Source organism: Culex pipiens, chromosome 2, assembly GCF_016801865.2.
Source record: "Culex pipiens pallens isolate TS chromosome 2, TS_CPP_V2, whole genome shotgun sequence".
NCBI classification, from domain to species: Eukaryota; Metazoa; Arthropoda; class Insecta; order Diptera; family Culicidae; genus Culex; species Culex pipiens.
This window is the reverse complement of record NC_068938.1, coordinates 29,851,970-29,872,809: the sequence shown is the minus strand read 5'-3', so window position 1 is coordinate 29,872,809 and position 20,840 is coordinate 29,851,970. Positions and strand designations below refer to the sequence as shown.

Below are 20,840 nucleotides of genomic sequence, written 5' to 3'. Positions count from 1 at the left end.
ACTAAAAAAAAGATGCCAAAGATTGCTACCAACGTCAACGAAAACGGAACCGCTGCCGGAAAGCAGTGAAAAGCCCCGATGGATGCCCAAACGAAATTAATCGAACTTAATACCTAGCATTACTTTAGCACAACTACACACGTTCGAGTAAGCGTTTGAATTTTTCTTTCCTAACTTTACTAGCTTTCTAGCTTTCCTGTGCGAACTTTTATCAATCAGCCAAATTGAATCATACATTTTTGCCTAGTATAAATGTTACATTTCAAAGTCATCATCAGCTTACATTTCACGCAAAATCAAATTCCATTCGCGGGTAAGAAGTTCACTCTCTCTCTCACACATGTCATTCATTCGCACGGTTCACGCGAAATTTCAATCATTCATCACCGTTTCACCTCAAGTAATCGCTGTGATGGTCAAAGTATTGGTATCTCTCATCCCTGCTCAAGTTCACCGTTTTACTTTCCTCTACCTCAGCTCAGTGTGTATTCCCTTTTTTAGCTTTGGTTTGTCCCCTCGTAATAACGTCAATTTACACCTTTTTTTTGTTTAAAAATATTTATTTTAAGTTCAACAGTTTGCAACTTTTGCTTCCATATTTTTTTTTTTTGCTAGTTTTAACTCTGCGTGTGTTTGTGATTTGTATTTGAACGAATGAGATTACTTTTGATCAGTGTGTGATTTTGAAATATATTGGAAAAAAATGCACGTATTTTGTACACCCCCTTTTTTCAATGTGTAATTTTTTACTTTAAATCAATTGCGTCAATTACGGGCTATCCATAAACCACTTGGACACTCTTTTGGAAATCTTAGATTTTTAAAACTATTTTCTATACGAAAAAACCCAAACCAAACCCCATCCCACCCTCTAAGATGTCCACGTGGTTTATGGATGACCCGTTGTTACTAATACTGTTACTGTTCTAGGGAAAATACAAAACAGCCGAAATATTTCTTAAATTTGGTCAAATCAACTTTATCGATATTGGTACTAAAATATGGTTCTCCTTTTATTTACGATATGATAACGAAAAACAATTCTGTCTTTTGTTTTTTTTACTGTTTAATAATAACAACAAGACATTCTTTTACTACTTTTCTTATCACTTGCTTCAAACTGATTTTAAATAAGATTTTGGAAATAATTTAAACACACTTAAATAATTGTTTTTGAAAATATATGGGTCCCATTTATTGACCTGTAATTATTGATTTCGTTTGGAATAATGTAAAATTCTTTTATGAAAACGAATTGAAGATTTTCAAAAATATTTTAAAATGGTAAAAAGATTAATTAACACTTAGTTCACAATTCAAAATAATATCTAAGTCATTTTTTTATTTATACCAAACTCAGAAGCTTTCTGTAAAAAATACACTGATGGAAAAATTCACGTCACTTCCATGAGTTTTCGTTTACAGCCGACATCCAAAGGTGTTGCAGAGCGCCTCACGGAAAATACAGAATAATGTATCTTATTTATTAAAACTGTTTTATTAATTGGTCTGAATCTTTTTTTTTTTCAAAATATTGACTGTTGTCCTTATTCCAATTGTTGTGAACAATACAAAAAAAGTCTAAAAACCACGGGTTTTGACCACTTTTTTTTTTTGTTAGTTTTTGACCATTTTATATTCATGAGGATATTGAGGATACATTATTGAAATTTAATTTCCTCTCGGATTTTTTTAAAATAATTTATACCTGATGTCATGATCATATAAAACTGTTTTGACGATTAATTGGTTAATAGCTTGCACTTTTTTACCTCTTTAGCCTCTTTAGGTTTCTTTGGCAGAAATTAAAAAAAAAAACATAATTGAAGTTTCAAATTCGAGCAGTTCTCTCAGATTTCGGTCATTCGATTTTTTTTTTGTATTTTTTAATCCGACTGAAACTTTTTTGGTGCTTTCGGTGTGCCCAAAGAAACCATTTTGCATTATTAGTTTGTCCATATAATTTTCCATACAAATTTGGCAGCTGTCCATACAAAAATGATGTATGAAAATTAAAAAATCTGTATCTCTTGACAATTTTTTTTGATCGATTTGGTGTCTTCGGCAAATTTGTAGGTATGGATACGGACTACACCTGGAAAAAATGATACCCGGTAAAAACGAATTTGGTGATTTTTTATTCAACTTTTTATCACTAAAACTTGATTTGCAAAAAAAAACACTATTTTTAATTTTTTTTATTTTTTAATATGTTTTAGAGGACATAAAATGCCAATTTTTCTAAAATTTCCAGGTTGTGCAAAAAATCTTTGAGCGAGTTATGAATTTTTGAATCAATACTGATTTTTGAAAAAATAGAAATATTAGTCGCAAAAATTTTTCAACTTCATTTTTCGATGTAAAAACATTTTTGCAATCAAAAAGTACTTAAGTGAAATTTTAAAAGTGCACCGTTTTCAAGTAAAATCCATATTTTGGTGACTTTTTTGAAAATAGTCGCATTATTCATTTTTTTTAAATTAGTGCACATGTTTGCCCAATTTTGAAAAAATATTTTTGAAAAGCTGAGAAAATTCTCTATATTTTGCTTTTTTGAACTTTGTTGATACGACCCTTAGTTGCTGAGATATTGCAATGCAAAGGTTTAAAAACAGGAAAATTGATGTTTTCTAAGTCTCACCCAAACAACCCACAATTTTTTAATGTCGATATCTCAGCAACTAATGGTCCGATTTTCAATGTTAAAATATGAAACATTCGTGAAATTTTCCGATCTTTTCGAAAAAAATATTTTCAGAATTTTTAAACAAGACTAACATTATAAAAGGGCGTAATATTGAATGTTTGGCCCTTTTGAATTGTTAGTCTTGACTTTAAAATTTTGAAAATATTGTTTTCGAAAGGATCGGAAAATTTCACAAATTTTTCATATATTAACATTGAAAATCGGACCATTAGTTGCTGAGATATCGACATTAGAAAATGATGGATTTTTTGGGTGAGACTTAGAAAACATCAATTTTCCTGTTTTTAAACCATTACATTGCAATATCTCAGCAACTAAGGGTCGTATCAACAAAGTTCAAAAAAGCAAAATATAGAGAATTTTCTCAGCTTTTCAAAAATATTTTTTTCAAGGGTTGGCAAACACGTGCACTCATTTAAAAAAATGAAAAACTGCGACTATTTTCAAAAAAGTCACCTTAAAAATAGATTTAACTTGAAACCGTTCAGTTCATCAAAATTTCACTAAAGTACTTTTTGATTGAAAATTTGATTTCACATCGAAAAATGAAGTTGAAAAATTTGTGATACCGATATTTCAATTTATTGAAAAAATCTGTATTGATTCAAAAAATCATAACCCGCTCAAAAAATTTTTGCACAGCCTGGAAATTTCTGAAAAGTTGGCACTTGATGTCCTCTAAAACAAATCAAAAAATTAAAAATAGTGTTTTTTTGCAAATCAAGTTTTAGTAATAAAAAGTTAAATAAAAAATCACCAATTTTTTTTTACCGTGTATCATTTTTTTTCAGTGTAGTCCGTATCCATACCTACAACTTTGCCGAAGACACCAAATCGATAAAAAAAATTCCTTCAAAAGATACAGATTTTTGAATTTACATATATAATTTTTGTATGGACAGCTGCCAAGTTTGTATGGAAAATTATATGGACAAACTAATGATGCAAAGTGGCTTTTTTGGGCATACCGAAGGCACCAAAAAAGTTTCAGTCGGATTAAAAAATACAATAAATAAAATTGAAGAAAAAAGACCGATTTCGTAGAGAATTGCTAATTCTTAAAACAAACCGTTAAATCATTATATTTAAAAATATATTGAAATTTACAATTTCCCTGAGCTTTGTCATAATGAGTGTCATAGGTTTGATGCTTGTTTGGCAAAGAGTATGATTTGATTCGATGTGGAATTAAAATCGAAGTGTTCAGTATATTGCTGAAGCTTCCATTTTTACACATGGACACCACTTCATGCTGCGAGAACCCACTTTGGCGCAGTCTCAGGGCTTAATCGATGGCCGGTAAGCTGTCATCGAGACAAGGAGGTTCTCCGATAGTGGAAATATCACATTTGTAAAATGAACCGCTACATATGTGATTTTTCCCTATCTTAATGTGGGTGTCAGGTTAGAATGCGGGTTTTAAATTTAGTTTTTTGTAGAATTTAGGATTTCAACTATAAATATCAACTTTTAATACTTTGCCTTTAGTTATTTAGGGACACAATTAGTAATAGTAAATTTAGTAATTCTGTCAGAATCGGTGATTTTCATTCGAGTAGCATAAAAACCATTCTGATTTGTCAAAATTTCCGTAGAGTCTCGATCAATCAATAGTGAAATGATATCGGACTAATTTCGTTGATCTGTTGAACTAACGGTTGCCGGATTATGATTGTATCGACCATTGTTGCGAATCGAGGATCTACTGGAATTCTGACGATCAAATGGTCGTCTCTATTTCAATTCACGACTTGTAAAATATGAACTGTTATTAATTTGTTTTTTTTTTTGTTTTACAAGAAACGTTTTTTTGGCTATTAATTAAAATGTCGGGGATTTGAGATAAGAGTAGCTTTCGGATAGCTTGCTTTAAATCTTGTATTCAATTCAAGTTAGGTAGTTATCCGCAAATGAAAATTTGGACTTATATGAATAATTGAACATTTTGGACTTATGAATAACACACAACTGTGCATTTATTCTAGAGTCAGATCCATACAGCGTCAGTGTTTATTTGGTCGAAGTGTACTAATTCATTGGCAGATCTGATTCTAGTTGTAATGTACGACAAGACTACTGACGGACGTGACAGGACGAGGGCCCAGTTTAGAGGTTTCGACATCAACGATGTGCGGCTGGATCAACCTCCCAAAAAAAAAAAAATATATATATATTGAAATTTACAATTTATGAGAATAAACGCTCTTAACATTTTATATAATTTTGAGTTCTTTTTTGTGATTGTGTTAATGTTTTGAAAAAGGTAAGACGAATATACTTATTTTGGACCCAAGCGGCAGATAACAGCGATTTCAGTAAATTTCTGAACTTTTTCTTTTGACCGCTATTTATTTTAAAAGTTTAAAAACAATGATCACAACAATGTACCTAGCTTTTGGAGACACCACATGCTTTTGTCAAACTCGTCTGTGGCGTCAAGCGTCGCGAGCTTGTGAGCGTGAGCTCTAGCTAGGCTTTTGCTTGCTGCATTAGTGTTGGTGTAGTGAGAATCGTGTAATACTCATAAAATGCGAAACTCGATGGATGATGGGTCAAACGACATATTGTGTTAAGTTTAAAGGTTTTATTTTCCAAATAGATATTAAAATTAAATTATTAGATATCAAAATATTATGAAAATCTCTATTAGCCTCAATTAAACAGAAATCAAACAAAGTCTAGAAATTAATAACCGTTAGATTTTAGGGCCAAAATAGGAAAATCGATACTCCAGAATTGTTCCAACTTTTTTTCTGTTTAGGTCCAAAATACAGCCAAAATATATTTGACATTATTTACAGTCCGTAAATGGCAGGTTTTGATTTATCCAAGGGTTTAACTGTTCTTGAGAACAAGCCAGAATAAGGCAGAGCTTTGCATCGTAGGTCCAAAATAGGGACATCTGTCTTGTGATATCACCCAGCGAGAATATAAATCTCGAGTCAAATTTACTCAACAAATTGATTGAAAATAACTTCGTGAGCCTTATTTTTGTACATCGTAACAAATGTTTTTGTATCATTGTCAATGATCTGACAAGTTGGCAACACTGTCATAAGGGTATGAAAACAGTGTGGCAATTTTTATATATTTTATAAAAATATTTGTGGAAATGTCTGCATTCTAAAAAAATAACGTGAATGTTTAACATTCAATGAATATGAATTATTATTTCTGAAAAAATATACTGAAAGGTCAATTTTTGAAGCTGCGTTCAAAACTTTTTGTGGTTTTCGAATTTGTTCAAATTTTTATTTTCATTTTCCTTAATATTATTGATTTTATTTATGGGAACACAATATAAATTATCTTTTTACGTAGTAAATGAAACGTTGAAATAATTCTTTCTATCGATAAAGTTGGTTTGAAATTTCGTAATTAAACCTATTTTAATTTATTTAGTCTCAAACTAGATTTTGTTATTTTTCCATTATTTATGGACCATACATTTTTCACCGATTTTCTATTTCAATTTCTTGAAACAAACTCATGGAGATACTTGATATCCTAACATATTCCTTTAAAATAAACTATTTTTAGGGTTAATGTTTTAAATTTTCAGAAATATAGAAATATTCTGAATTAGAAACGGTTGCTTTCGGGAACACTTTTTGCTAGCAATGCTTGCCCTTCGTTGAATTAGCTCCCTTTACCGAAATTCCCTCAGCAAAACCCTTCAAATATCTAACGCACCTTCCGCTAACACTCTTTATCTCTCTATTTGTTGTGTTCTACCCTTTTTATGTACCCCTCACCCCTCAACACTCTACAGTCCTCCTGTGTCGATGTGGCTGACACTAACGCTAGTACCGCCGCCAACGCCGCCACCGCTTCCACGTCATCCCTGGACGAGCCGGACGCGGCCGCCGACCTCATCAACCTGGACACGACCAACTCCAGCTTTGAGCTCGAAGACTTTGATCCCCTGAACGACCGCGCTAGACCCATTCCTTCGACGGCAAAGCCGCCCGCGACGACCCCCAGTGCACTAACAACGGCCAAGGCAGCGATTGCACCCTCGTCGGGTTTCAATAATCCAATCTACCCTTACTTTACACCGACACATCTCCACGCCAAAGCACCACAACACCACCAGCACTCACTGTCGCAGGGTGGCAACCACTTCCACCACCAGCACTCCAACGGTGGTCTGGGTTCTGGTTCCGGTGTCGGCAGGGCAGCCAGCGTCCAGGACGACTTCGAGCTGCTACGAAACTACGGTCTAGACAAGTTCTCACTCATAGATGGTGCTGGGGGTGGCGGGCAGGAGAAGCAACAACAGCACCACTTGGCAGCACTGCTGGGCAGTACTAGCCCGGTGGGAGGAGCGATGGGAGGTACTAGCAGCAGTAGTACTAGAGGTGTAAATAGTTTTGTGAACGGTGCGGGGAGGGCGAGCAGTAGTAGAACGGCGGCGTTCAGCAATTGGACCACGTTTGACTGATAGATGGCGCGCGCGCCAAGCAGAAGTATTCACAGTTTGTTTGTTTTCTTGCGTAGGACAGATTTGCGTTTATTTTGTGTTACTTTTCTGTTGTTATTTAGATATTAAATTGTTTTGCCAATTCCTTTCGTCTTCTCCAAAGTGTGCGACTTGTTTCCACTAGCTAGCGCGAGCGCTAGACAGCAAAGATTCACCTGTTATATAATTTATATATGTATGTAATTTATCTTTGTCAGGAAAGTATAAACAAAACATAGCGAAAAAAGCGATTTAGGGTGTGCATTTTTCTTTTGTTTATTTCCCTCATCATCTTCCAAAGCAGTGTAATGAGTGTTGAGAAATAATAAAGCATTGCAAGTAAAAACACACAAATATATAAGCATAACTAGTAATTACAACTATAGGGAACCAGCTACCAGATAGGACGAAGACATATATATTGACAAAAAAAAAAGCGAAATCGTTCGTGTTGGGAAAAGCAATTTGAAAAGGGAAGAAATGGAAATCAGATACATATTTATGACGAGTTAGTGAGCCGCGGGAAGCGAGGAAATTTTAACAAACAGATGAAAGATTAAAGAAAAAACGGTATAGCTTCAAAAGATATTACTGTGCGTGTGTATAGGATAACGTTGTTGAGATGATTTTAAGAAAAAGGAAACGAAACTAAGAAAGGCATAAGAGAAAAAAAGACAAGCATCGTGTGCGTTGTTTAGTAAAGAAAGTTGGAAATATAATCACAACTCTATATGATAAATCATTGCAGAAAACACACTGACACAAACAATTCTACAACAGGTCGTCTAGCTCGGCAATACTTTCGATACTCATTTCTAAAAAAGAACAATTGGAAAAAGGTATTTTCCAAAACTGCAGAATTTCTGTTTTGATTAAGTACTAAAGTGCGAAATTTAGAATATTTTTTTATTTAAAACATTTTATTTAACCTTGAAACACATTCTAAAATCGTGTATTTTGTTACATTTAAAGTTTCCTTTACAATGAGGTACTATAACATGCTTTAAAAAATAAAAATAAATACTAGATTTCAAAATAATCAAAACTTGCTTCCTCTTTTTTATTCCAAAAGGTTGAACGCAAGACAAGGTTGAGCAAATAGGCTCTTGAAAATTCGAATTAGTTAATTGAAATGTTAAGAAGTTTATTTAAGTGTATTTCGATTCTAGTACTTCAATAAATATCCACTTTTTTTGTTTTCATTTTAATTTAGGCATAAATTATACTTCCATTTTTTGCAAGATTTGCAGAAATAAATATAAAATGGTGAAAATTTATTGAAGTACTAGTATCAAAATACACTCAAATAAACTTCTTAACACTTCGATTTGAAAGAGAATTAAGCTTTGCAAAGAAACATACAGAGCAATTCTCTGAAGATTTTTTGGTGCCTTCGGTATACCCAAAGAAGCCATTTTGCATCATAAGTTTGTCCATATAATTTTCCATACAAATTTGGCAGCTTTCTATTGCAAAAATCTGTATCTTTTGAAGGAATTTCTTGATCGATTTGGTGTCTTCGGCAAAGTTGTAGGTATGGATAAGGACTACACTAAAAAAAATATACATGCACGCAGAAAAATAAGGCATATTTGAATCAACAAAACGTTTTGTTGATTTCAAAATCAAGATTTTTGTTGAATCAACGCTAAACGTCAAAGCAGCTTTTTCAAAACAACAAAAGACTTTTGTGGAATTGAGAAAATCAAGGTTTGTTTCAACGCATTTTTTTGTTGATTATATTCAACAAAAATTTTGTTGATTCAAACCTCGTACAGGCTGATTCTACAAAACATTTTTCTGCGTGTGGTAAAAAGAAATTTGGTGATTTTTAAATTCATTTTTTGTCACTAAAATTTGTTTTGAAAAAAAAACACTATTTTTATTTTTTTATATGTTTTAGGGGACATCAAATGCCAACTTTTCAGAAATTTCCAGAATGCACAAATCAAAATTACATATGGGACGGACTTGATTTGATCGGCAGTGTAGTACCAGATCGCTATTTCACTTAGTATTTAAATTCAAAACAAGTAAAGCACTTTTATTTCTTTGATTTGAAGAAATAAAAAAAAGTAAGAAACCTATTTCTTATCTTCAGATTCAGTAGAAGACAATCTTGTACATCTATTTTATTTTCCACTGAAGTACCAGAACTACACAACATTCAAATAAAAATATGTACCTTTGAATGACCTTTAAAGAATTCTCATGACATAAATGCATTGTTGAAGTACTAGAATTTCAATTATCTTCAAGTTGATCTCATTTTTTAAGTCTTATTTGTTTAAAAATTAACATTCTGGATTCTTTCAAGATTGCCTACAAAAATAAAAAAAAATTGCAAATTAATTAAAGTGCTTGAAGAACAATGAAAACATTTTTTTTCTAACAAAAAAATTAAGAATTAAAATACATTTAGCTGAGTCTGAAAATTAACATAAATGTTCTTATATTTTTTTTGAATTGAAAATACGATATACTTGAACGAGAATGCAGTACTAGAATTTGAGTTTCGATTTTTAACCTTTTTGTTTTTTATTGCTACAGAAGCTTCCTGGCTTTTTTATAAATAATATAATTGTATAAAGTAATCAATTTAAAAGAAAATAAAATTGCTTTAACTGCATGGAAGTACTAGAATAAGCACTTTTGAAACCTTTTTAAATTTCGTTTAAACTTGTAAAAGAAGCTTTGACGGATACGAATACTATTTTACGCTCGCTTGAGTTAGTATTGTTGCATAAGCATTGGCAAAGAGCTGAATCAGGCGTCGGTTGAAAAACTCCATAATTGAAAAAGGGAAATATTTATAAATAATAACAGAAGTACTAGAACGGATATTATTTTAAAAAAAACTCATTTAAAATCTTTCGCAGTTTTGGAAATTACCCTTTCGATGATAATTGACAGCAATTACGTAACTTTCCGATCAAAATGCTCAGATTGTGTACCGTAATCTAGTACTACAGCATCATCACATTAATGTTTTCTTGGAACCAACTACTTTAAATCTCTTTTAAGGCCGTCATTTATCTAAATGCCATCGCGGAGGATCAAAACCGTAGGTTTTCTAAAAAAAACAATAAAAACAAACATTCTATTTAATGAAAATAAACAAATAAAACAGCGTATAGTGAATCAATAATTTTGATACTTGGATTTCTCTAGCTAGAACCGTATTCGATTGAATTCATTTCATCAAAAAACTAAATCTCACATCACACCACACAAGCAAACCGACACATATTCACTCCACGTTTGGATCCGAACGCGCGACAACCACAACCTACATCATCAATTTCGTACACGTAATCAGAAAGCAAATAAGATTTAAAACAAAAGTTACAGCAAACGCATACAATAATAGGTTCGATTTGTAATTGTATCACGAAATATTCTCTTCGATGAGTGAAATTTTTACCAACAGGAGACTCTTGTATCAAAGAAAAAGGTAACTAAATATATTAAAATTACTCGCAATTTTTATCATTATAGAAATTTTTAAAAAAGGGAAAAACGAAACCGATCAGTTCTCGCAAACAGTAAGATCCATCAGACTCGCACTAATTTATAAGACGTGGCGTCCCTCTCCTGCATTTTGATATCATTTCTATCCACCTTAAAACTTTTCCAAACAATCCACACAAAAAGAAGCATTTTAAACTCTATCGGAACCACTTTTACAATGAACTGTTTGTATTTGAAGCTAGTGTTTTTTGAAGAATAATTTTTCGAGTAGCACAACACGGACTAACACACAAAAAAACACAAACACTCACACACACTAACACAGTCTGAATATGAATTTGAAGACATTTTAGCGAACTAAAAAAAATGAGGTACTAGAACAGAATGAAACGTTATATTTATAGTGGAAGAAAAAAAATAAGAAGAAAAAAACGGATGCCAAGCTGACGAAGACAGGTTTTAAAAACTATCTGAAACTGTAGTTGAGAGTAGGAAATATTTAAACGAATGAAGCAAAACCAAAACCCAATGGATTTTAACTGAAACGACGAACAGAAAGTGTGAAGGTTGAGACAAATTAAAGAAAAGGTATAAAACTAGCCTAGAATAGTGAACGTTTGTCAAACAAACGAACAAAAACAGTGTGAGATGTTGTTCTAATGCTCAAAAAAGGAAAATTTTCGGTTTGACCAAAGCCTTTACTTCTTTACTTTTAACCCTCTCTTTTCCCAACGAAACTGTCACAAAACGCACAGAGCCGACGAAAATGTGCTCAAATTTAGTGTCTCTACGAATCTATCATACCTCTAGCATTCCACAACACTTTCCTCCCAAGCCATTTGCTTTTGTAAAAAAAACCGCTTTTTCTATCGTTAAACTTTTACCCACACACACATACACACACCAACGAGCAAAAGTATTGAAAAAAATATGTTTGAATTTATCGAGAAAAAAAATTATTCAACCACAGTTTAAAAAAGCGCTTTATCATAATGATACAATTATCCATATATTTTGCAAAAATATCCAAATATATTTAACGGAACAGTTACAGAGATCAGTTATCTAATTGCCGGCGATTGAACAAATGATAGAAGTTAAACCACATTTGAAACATCACAGCAAAAAACGAAACAATTTCAAAATTCGACGTTGACAGCAGAAGGAAAAAAATAGCGTTAAAAATATAAAGAAAAAAAAGCAGCAAATCAACCCTATATATTGAATGTTTGGCGATGAAAATGTTTAGATTAACACTCATAACAAAAGGAAAAAAACTAAAATTTAATAAAAGAATCCATACAGGCAAACAAAAAAGCAAAACACCGACTATATTGCGGGCGCAGTTAGTTAAACTTTGGAAATCTAGACACTGAAGCAGAAGAATCAGACAAAAAACAACAACAGCTAAGTCATGTCATGTGGGAGAAAGTGGAAAAAGAAGAAGAATAAAAACGACAAACCATTTAATGTTCATCGATGCGAAGTGTATAGTTTTTGTGCTTTATAAATATCACAATTTTCCTTAAAACTGTAAATCTAATTCAAGTAATAATAAAATTTGACAATGTTTGTTGAAATTTAAATTGAGGAATTAAATATGATGATTAAATACTATTTATATAAAACGTTAAAAGATATCAAAAATCATTCTAATGGTAAATAAGTCCAAATAAAAAAAACTATTCAAATTTCTTATGAATCTTGTTTCGGATTTTTATCAACTAAAGTTTTGAATGGAATTTAAGTTTTGTCATGGCATGAACTCTTTGAAAACTAGAATAATATTTGAGTAATTTTGAAATTTTAATCTTAATATAAATCTGAATGATGAAAAGATTAAATTTAGTGTTTTTACATGAGGCATTTTACATCATTGGTTCGTCCATGCGAGTGTCCATACATTTTTGGCAACTTTTTCTATACAAAAATGGTATATAAATATGCCCAATCAGTGATAGAAAAAACTATCATTTGATGATTTCTGCATCACGAAACATCAGAGAGTATAGCGACCGTCACAATAGTTTGTATGTGCTCTTCCTTTGTCTCGTTATTCCCAGAAAGAGCACTTTCTTTCCACCACCTCTCCTCTATTCCTCGACCACGCGCTCTCACCGCTGAGTCTGTCGTTCTCTCAGCAAACCGCAATGATAGAACGCGAAAAGGTGATTTGGAACCGACCATTTAGTTTTGTGGCGGCTGTTGTGGTTAAAACCACTGTTGAGGGGGGATCATTGTGAATGTGGAAATGAGAGAGAGAGAGAGAGAGAGAGAGAGAGAGAGAGAGAGAGAGAGAGAGTGTTCCACTTATATATTTTTAAAGTACAAGCCTGAACCGTTACCTTTTGAGTCATAAAAAAGTGTGTCAAAATACAATCTGGGACATAACAAAAAGTACTGTATACTCATTTTAACATAAAATGTAGGGATTATTAGCTAAATCAGGGACAAAGATGACAGCAGATTTATTTTCGATGCATGCCTAAAATCACACAAAACATGTGAAATTTTCAAATTAAAAGAATTTCTAAAAAAATAAGGGTTCATATTTCCAATGCTTTTTGAAGATTCAGATTTCAATAATTTTTGCCATTTTCTCGACCAAAAATGCCCTTTTGTAGTGTTATTCCAGATTTGTGCAGCCATTTAAAATATTTTATTTTTGAAGACATATTAAAACATTTTTGAATGCTAGTGTAAATCTGGCTGCGTTCTGTCCCTCTCCTACCCAGTTGAAAAGATTACCCGGGTCTCGGGGCAACATGACACGAGTTCGAGTCGAGTTGGCTCTAGATTCGAGCCAAATTTCTCACTGGGAAGTCAGCTTGCACGCACACACTCTCACAAAAGATTTCTCGTGAACGTTCCGACCAGAGCTGCCACGCGTACGTGAATGTTCTGTAATTTTTCGTTGTTTACAGATTTTTGATGATTCATACAAATTTAAAAAAGTTTGACCAAATTTAATAAATTTAATTAACTTTATTCAATTATTTTTTAAATTTTTGACATGTTTTGATGACAAATTATGCCATCGGTTACACTCGTATTAATTTTTCAAATTAAATAAACGTAAAATATCCACAAAATACCCCATTCTCATTATTTTTTATGTATGTTTTATTTGTAATTTTGTCTTTGTTTTACGAAATAATTTTTAAAAGGTATTGAAAATGTGAAATACTGATTCTTACATAAAGCGAAACATTCAATACAGACATTTCCCCTTTCAATACAGACGCACAGCTACTTGACATTCAAAACTCAACTCAAACACAGACTTCGAAATGACAACCGAGTGGCAACCCTGGGCTCAAGCTTCGGCTCGGCCCGTTTTCGTCAGTTTCTTTTCTGAGTTCGTGCCGAGTGGATGCAAAAGCCTGAAGCGTCCTCGTCGCGAGAGAGAGTGTGTTGCGTTTCGTTTATTTTTTCCTGCCCCGTGTCGTCCACACAACTCCGTGAGTGTGAGTGAGAGAGAAATAAAGTGGTGTGGTGAAGCGAAAAAAAGGGAAGTGTGTTCGAGGGGCTCACCTTGCTGGTGTAAAAAAGCAAGGAAAAGAAAGATTTTAGCCCTTTCGAGTTTGAAAGTTGTGCATGTTTTGTGGGGGACTGTCGGAAATTTGAATTTGAAGAAACAAAAAGTTTGGGATAAAACGGAAAAATCTGTGCAGAAATTTGCGTGAAAACGGTGGAAAAGAGAGAGAGAGGGGAACCATTTGATTGGGTGTTCCGTTCTTTTCCGCTGAGTGCCCCGTGGTGAAATTTTGAAAATTTGTGCAAAGTGGAGATCTAGCCGGAACAAAAATGGCCAGCTGTAGGAGGGCACTCGCTTTCACCTCGGTGCTGGTCCTGACCATCCTGAAATTGGTAAGTTTGCATGAAAATATTGCAAAAATTTTCCTCAAAAAAAAAACTTCAAAATCATGGGAGTCGACTCGTCAGCTGGAAAACACACGCACACCACCGCAAGCCAAGCAAATCGAACGATGAGTGACTCAAGCGTCACCAACACCAACACTCACGCGAAAAAGTGACAGTTCCGCCCGATGGGTGGTGGTGGTGTCTGTTTGTAAACAGTCTTGTGTGTAAAAATTCGACCCAACAAAACGGGAGGTTTGACGTCATCAATCTTCTTTTATTGCACACACAAAGAGCTGCCTCCAGACAAGAGCTACGAGATGCTCTTCAAACGAGGCAGCGAAATTTTTGATTTACGGCCGCTGAGTGTGTTGAGGAAATTTGCCAGCATTTTCTCTTGATTTTTATGATTTTTATTGTGCGGGAGAAATAAGGTTGCACACTTTGATTTAAGATTGGTTTAAATTTGGGAGGATGAGCTTGTTGAATGTATATTGGCGAATAAACCCAGAAAACTTAAAAGTCAATTAAATTTTTGATGTAAATAAATTATGATAGATAATTGAAAATTGACGTCAAATCTATGGCAAATTATTTTAAATGAAACTCGGATTATCCGAAAATTCGGTTATCATCGAAGCATTGATTTTTTACATTTACCTAAACATTGTAGGCTCGATATAGGTCTAATCGTCTTGAGGATCAGACCTTCATCGGCCTTGCATTTCTCACTGGGATGTGAAAGGGCTCAGAACAAGTATCAAGGCAACTTAAAATCATCAAGGGAACAAATCACTCATTTGCCTATGGTTAATGCTCTAGAATTACTGAACTTATTTCAAGATTACAAGATTTCTAATCTTGTATTTTTTTAGAGAAAAAGAGGCACCTGAAAAAAAAACCACGTGGACTTTTTTTTGGAAATCTCAGAGAATTACATTTTGGAAGGAATAACACCACTTATTTTAAACATTTTAAAATGTTGCCCTTTATCAGGGTTGCCAGATAAATCTGGGAATGCATGATTTTTCAAGTGTCTGCTAGAATAAAGATTCACCCTTCTCTGTGCCAGATTTTGCCAGATTTTTCACTTTATGCCGATTTTGAACAGCTTTTTGATTCAAATGAACGAATTTAGTTAAAAATAAAAATAGAATGCGTTTAAAAAAAGATAATTAATATTCAACATTTTTAAGGTCTTAAATCAGTTAAACCATCTGAATTCTACAAAATTTATAATTTAATAATTTTCTCCCTCCCCTTACCATTCAGAACTGTTAGATTTCCGTCTGCCAACTTTTTCCAGATTTTTAATCGATACTATGCCAGATTTATCAAATTTTGACCTGATAACTCTTCTCTTGATTTTTAAATTTCGCATTTTTAAATTTTGCATCTAAGCCTTTGCAAATTTTATTTCAAGTTTTTGCCCCACCTCCCTTCCAAAATTTATACAAAAAAATGAGAAGGGAAAAAGATTATCCCGAAAAAAATAATTTTCACTGAAAAAAACTTGTACAATTGGTTTAAACTATTTTTAATAGATTGTTCATATTTTGTTATGGTTTTTTTTTAATCAAATAGGGCACTTTTAGACATTTTTAGAATTTTGACTTTTTAGAAAATTTAGAAATTTTCGAACACAGTTTTGACAAAGTTGATGGCTTTAGGAAGAAATGTATATTCATAAATTCATTGATATCTTGCAATTTTTGGTAGTATCATATTTTTAATAATATATAAAGCGTTGTGTGTTCCTTTTTGCATTAAAATTTGAAAGTTAGGCTTGATATTTTCAATTAAGTTTTGTTTTCCACTCCTCGATCATAACCAAAGCCGTAGGACGAAAACTTCAAATAAAAATAAAAAAACGTTACTTAATCCACCTTTAGGTGGTTGGTGCCTTCCTCATATTCATGAAGTCAATACATTCAGTAAAAATAGCAACATTCCCCCTTAACATGTTTAACAAATCAACTTTATTACTCATTTCTTTTGATATGGTTCGCAGACCATCAATATTTCTGGCTCATCGGCAAGGTCTGATAAAAAACCTATCCAACGATAGTTCGCATGGAAGATTCAGACAATATTTTTATCACAATATCTGAAATCAAACCTCTAAAAGGTGTATAAATAACACTTAAGTGCCAATAACTTTTAATAGGGTTGTCAGATCCTTGATGTTTTAAGCTCATATGAAAGGTCTTTCGATTATCTAACTAACGATGGGTCGCATGATAGACCCGGACATCATTTTTACTGAAATATCTGAGATCCGGCCTCCAAAAAGTGTATAAATAACACTTAAGTGCCAATAACTTTTGATAGGATTGTCAGATCCTTGATGTTTTAAGCTCATTTTAAAGGTCTTTCGATTATCTAACTAACGATGGGTCGCATGATGGACCCGGACATCATTTTTACTGAAATATCTGAGATCTGGCCCCTAAAAAGTGTATAAATAACACTTAAGTGCCAATAACTTTTGATAGGATTGTCAGATCCTTGATGTTTTAGGCTCATTTGAAAGGTCTTTCGATTATCTAACTAACGATGGGTCGCATGATGGACCCGGACATCATTTTCATTGAAATATCTGAGATCCGGCCTCCAAAAAGTGTATAAATAACACTTAAGTGCTAATAACTTTTGATAGGGTTATCAGATCTTCAATGTTTTGGGCTCATTGGAAAGGTCTTTTTAATACCTTTCTGAAAATGTATAACATGACAGGGTTTCTTACAAAAACCACCCTTTTTACAATCTTCCGGACATACGCCAAAATCGTTTTTTTAGCATAACTTTTGAAGTACTTTACTAAACTGCATAATTTTCAATAGGGACTTATGGGACCCCAAGACGAATCGAATGAGACCAAAACGGTCCAAATCGGTTAAGCCAGTGCTGAGATAATCGAGTGCATATTTTTTGGTGCACAGACTCACATCCCTACACACACACACACACACAGACATTTGCTCAGAATTTGATTCTGAGTCGATAGGTATACGTGAAGGTGGGTCTACGAGGTCAAATTAAGAAGTTCATTTTTCGAGTGATTTTATAGCCTTTCCTCAGTAAGGTGAGGAAGGCAAAAACCATAAAACCAAATAACCAACCAACCAACCAAATAAAAATTGTATTTTCAAAAAAGCAGAACATTAAAAAAATGATTTTTTGACATAGAATAACGGAAAAATACTTTCCGAGATAATTTTTAACCAAATTTTGTCTGTATGAAGCTGTATCTCAGCAACTAGCAGAAATCGTAAAAATAGCTATTCAAAAAGGTTTTTGCAGGTGTGATTTTCCTTCCTAAAATACCTCTTTATTTAAAAAAATAAAACTTTTTGAATAAATATCTACATATGCCGAAACTTTAAAACAGCGAACTTTTTCAAAAATTGCATTTTGCATCGAAAAATTGTAACATTTTGTTTGAAAAGGTTTATTTTTTTCCAAAAATCACCATCCTAAAGTCTCGCGCAAAGGATGCCTTTTTAAGTCGCCTAAAACCAATCAGAAAATTTCATGGAAAATTTCCAAGAATTTATTTTTCTGGAAAGTCCAAACTTTGCCGAAGACACCAAGTCGATCAGAAAGCCCCTCTCAAGATACTGTTGTTGTTTGGAAAACCTAATGATATAAGTGTGAGTAGGATAGGCTGCTTGTCGAGAAAGAAGTTTGCATGATAGTAGATGCAATTAGCAGGAAAAATTCTCGTATGTTTGGCAGGATTCGGTGCGATTTTTTAACTATTAACCTTTGAAAGAAACTTGCTTGCTCACTTTCCACTGAGCTATTTATTACCAGATTTTGATTGAAATGCTGTTTAAAAAGCTGTAATTGAACGTCAGAGTGCTGATATGCCAACATTAGGTGCTCACGCTTTATATCCTGAACTCTGAAGAAAAATATAACAAAAATGTTAGTTTCTCAGTTCCAACATCAATAAACAAACCCTAAACGAAACGTGCAAGCACGAGCATATGTTCAAAGTCACCCCATTTTACGACGCTGCTCGGTTTATGCCCCGCACTCTGCGCTCGTAAAACGATTCAATGTATACGTCGTATAACGCCGTGCTTTTAGGGAATTTTGCGTTTTATCATAAATCGTATTAAAGATTTTAATACACACTCTGGTATGTGTTACCAAGCAAAATCGACCAACTCGTGCAGAAACCACAGCTGTTTTGTACTTCCACTTGAAACCGCGATGACGTCACTCGAAGGTGGGGGGAAAACACACCTCCACCGGGATATCCCGGTACCGTTCCAGAACCCGGCACTGCGCACACCTTTGTCGTCTTTCAGAGGACCCCATTACTTCTCGCCGCTGAAGGGATTCCCAGAGCGCAACCGCGTGGTCGGCCCCGGAGTATGAGTGCAATCTTTGACATCGCTCTTTAGCTTGGCAAATCGATAGAGTGGTTTCACCGAGGAATAAGTGTTGCGAGCAACACGTGCCTTCTTGTATTGAGGAAGTTGCCAAAAGTTGACAAATTGTTTGAGATTTTCAAATCGATTAGGGTCACATAATGCAATCAACGAATTAAGAATAGATTAAGTACTCCATCAATCCGCCGCAAAGCAATGATTAATAGCTCGGCTTGGTGGGTAGTCCGCGCAGCTACCGGTAAAGTCCCCACCTACATACACACGATGACCGGTTCTACGCTGGTCGCGTAGCTCTGACATCAATTAGAGAAGCTTTGCGTCAACCGGAAACCGAACCAGAAATGGTCGTCCAGATCCTAATCGCGTCCAATTTTTTTTTGGCGGCCAGAACATCACAATTTTTCGACGTGATGATTCCCAAATCGATCCGATTACGCATTTCCCCATGGAAATTGTGATCCACAACACAAGTTTTAGCCCCGGCAGTGTAATTTAGAAGCACAAACACAAGCAGTCCTTAATTATCGCGTAACAACAAAGCATGAGTCAACAAACTCCAACTCTTGCCACGGCACGGCGTCGAGACAGATTATCGATTTCTAGTCGCAGCGAACCCCGTGGTATAGAGGACTACAACGCATTATCATTCTGGTTGGTCTTTGTTTGGTTGGTCACCAAGCTTCTCTCGATTAGTATTCCGAGTGCTGAAGAGAGTTAGTCCGCGGAATCCGCTCGACCCGCCGCCGCACGCAGACTACCAAATTAAATTACAGCGCTCGCCAAGAAAGAGTCCAGCGGACTTCCAAGAAGAATCCCTTCAAGTGCCCCAGACTATAATCACGTGTTTCACGCGGTTTCTGGTCGGACTCGTCGGTGATTGGTCGTAATTCAATTAGGGAGTCTGAATTGGTGTGGGGCCGTCCCTTTTGGCTTGCTCTTTCTTCGATTCTCGTCTGATGAGAGGTTACCCGTTCAAGGACGTACGGACGAGGATCTCTGGAGGGTACTCCGGACTTCAACGTTCTTTTGCGATGGTGATCAAAATCCTACCTCGTAAAGAAGTGAGGCAAATTAAATGGTCTTTTTGAACCTTCGCGTTTCGTTTCAATCTAATTACGCGATGCATCCAGCCCGTCCCAGAATAAAACTCGGATTACCGCCTGGGGAGCGATTCGAAACGGCCACATTCTTGTGTCGCACACGCAACCTCGCCATCGATTCGTGGAAATTGCTCCCACGGCCAGCATTATTTTTATCGTATACATGATGTCCTGCTTTTCGTTCAGAAATGTCCTTCGGCGGCTTCGCCGCCCAGCGACCCAAATTGCGGCCACATATGGCGGAATGCGTCTCGGGATCAAGATAGCGAAGCCCGGATTTGATGCCATTGATGAATCGACGTCAGAACTTTTCCTTTTTTTTGCGGTGAAATCTGAATCCTTGACCCACTTCTCGGCAGGACTATTTTGGCAGTTTCATCCTATCGTGCAAAAAAAAAGAAGGAAAAATCTGATGACGATGGGATTCTTCATGCTCTGAAAGGGACCTAGAAGCTTCTACGAATTGAGGAATGACTTGCCCGACGGGCCTCTTCAAGGTTAATGTTGGTCGATTCTCAAGTGGTTGTGTGTGTGGTCGACGAAGAATTAATAAGCAATTAGCATTTTTATTCGAAAACAACATTCCAAACGGTCCAGAATACGCCGCGCAAAAGGTTATCAGTATGCTTTCTAAGGCAGGAATGTTGAGTCAGGCTCAGAATGAATGGAGTACGAAAAATATAGTAAACAAATACCAACACAGCTTGACTTGATCAGTCAACTTGAAACGCTGCGCAAACTTGCCGGGCCTTCTATGTCGTCGTTGGCGGGAGTACGCGGCAAGAATTCCAAGGTCGACCAGTTTTGGAACTCACTGCTGACTCTGTGACTCTTTT

The 20,840-nt window shown here is 34.8% G+C and overlaps 2 protein-coding genes across 9 annotated transcripts in view; both read left to right on the top strand.

Moving 5' to 3' along the window:
* LOC120421985 (DENN domain-containing protein 1A) overlaps window positions 1-11,279 on the top strand; it is a 67,208-nt gene extending 55,929 nt beyond the window's left edge. For 3 of the 4 annotated variants that reach the window (XM_039585296.2, XM_039585295.2, XM_039585298.2), the window contains one exon: window positions 6,480-11,279. In XM_039585296.2, the coding sequence (XP_039441230.1) occupies window positions 6,480-7,151 (672 nt within the window). In that variant the 3' untranslated portion in view covers window positions 7,152-11,279. Of the gene's footprint in view, window positions 1-21; window positions 148-6,479 lie in introns of all 4 variants that reach the window. The other variant, XR_005606058.2, reaches the window with a different exon arrangement.
* Window positions 11,280-13,986: 2,707 nt separating this feature from the next.
* Window positions 13,987-20,840, top strand: part of LOC120422000 (NPC intracellular cholesterol transporter 1) — an 82,867-nt gene continuing 76,013 nt past the window's right edge. For all 5 annotated transcript variants that reach the window (XR_005606065.2, XM_039585310.2, XM_039585315.2 and 2 more), the window contains exon 1: window positions 13,987-14,510. Coding sequence is in view for 4 of the 5 variants with exons in the window: in XM_039585310.2 (XP_039441244.1) it covers window positions 14,448-14,510 (63 nt within the window). In the remaining variant the exon portion in view is untranslated. The remainder of the gene's footprint in view (window positions 14,511-20,840) is intronic.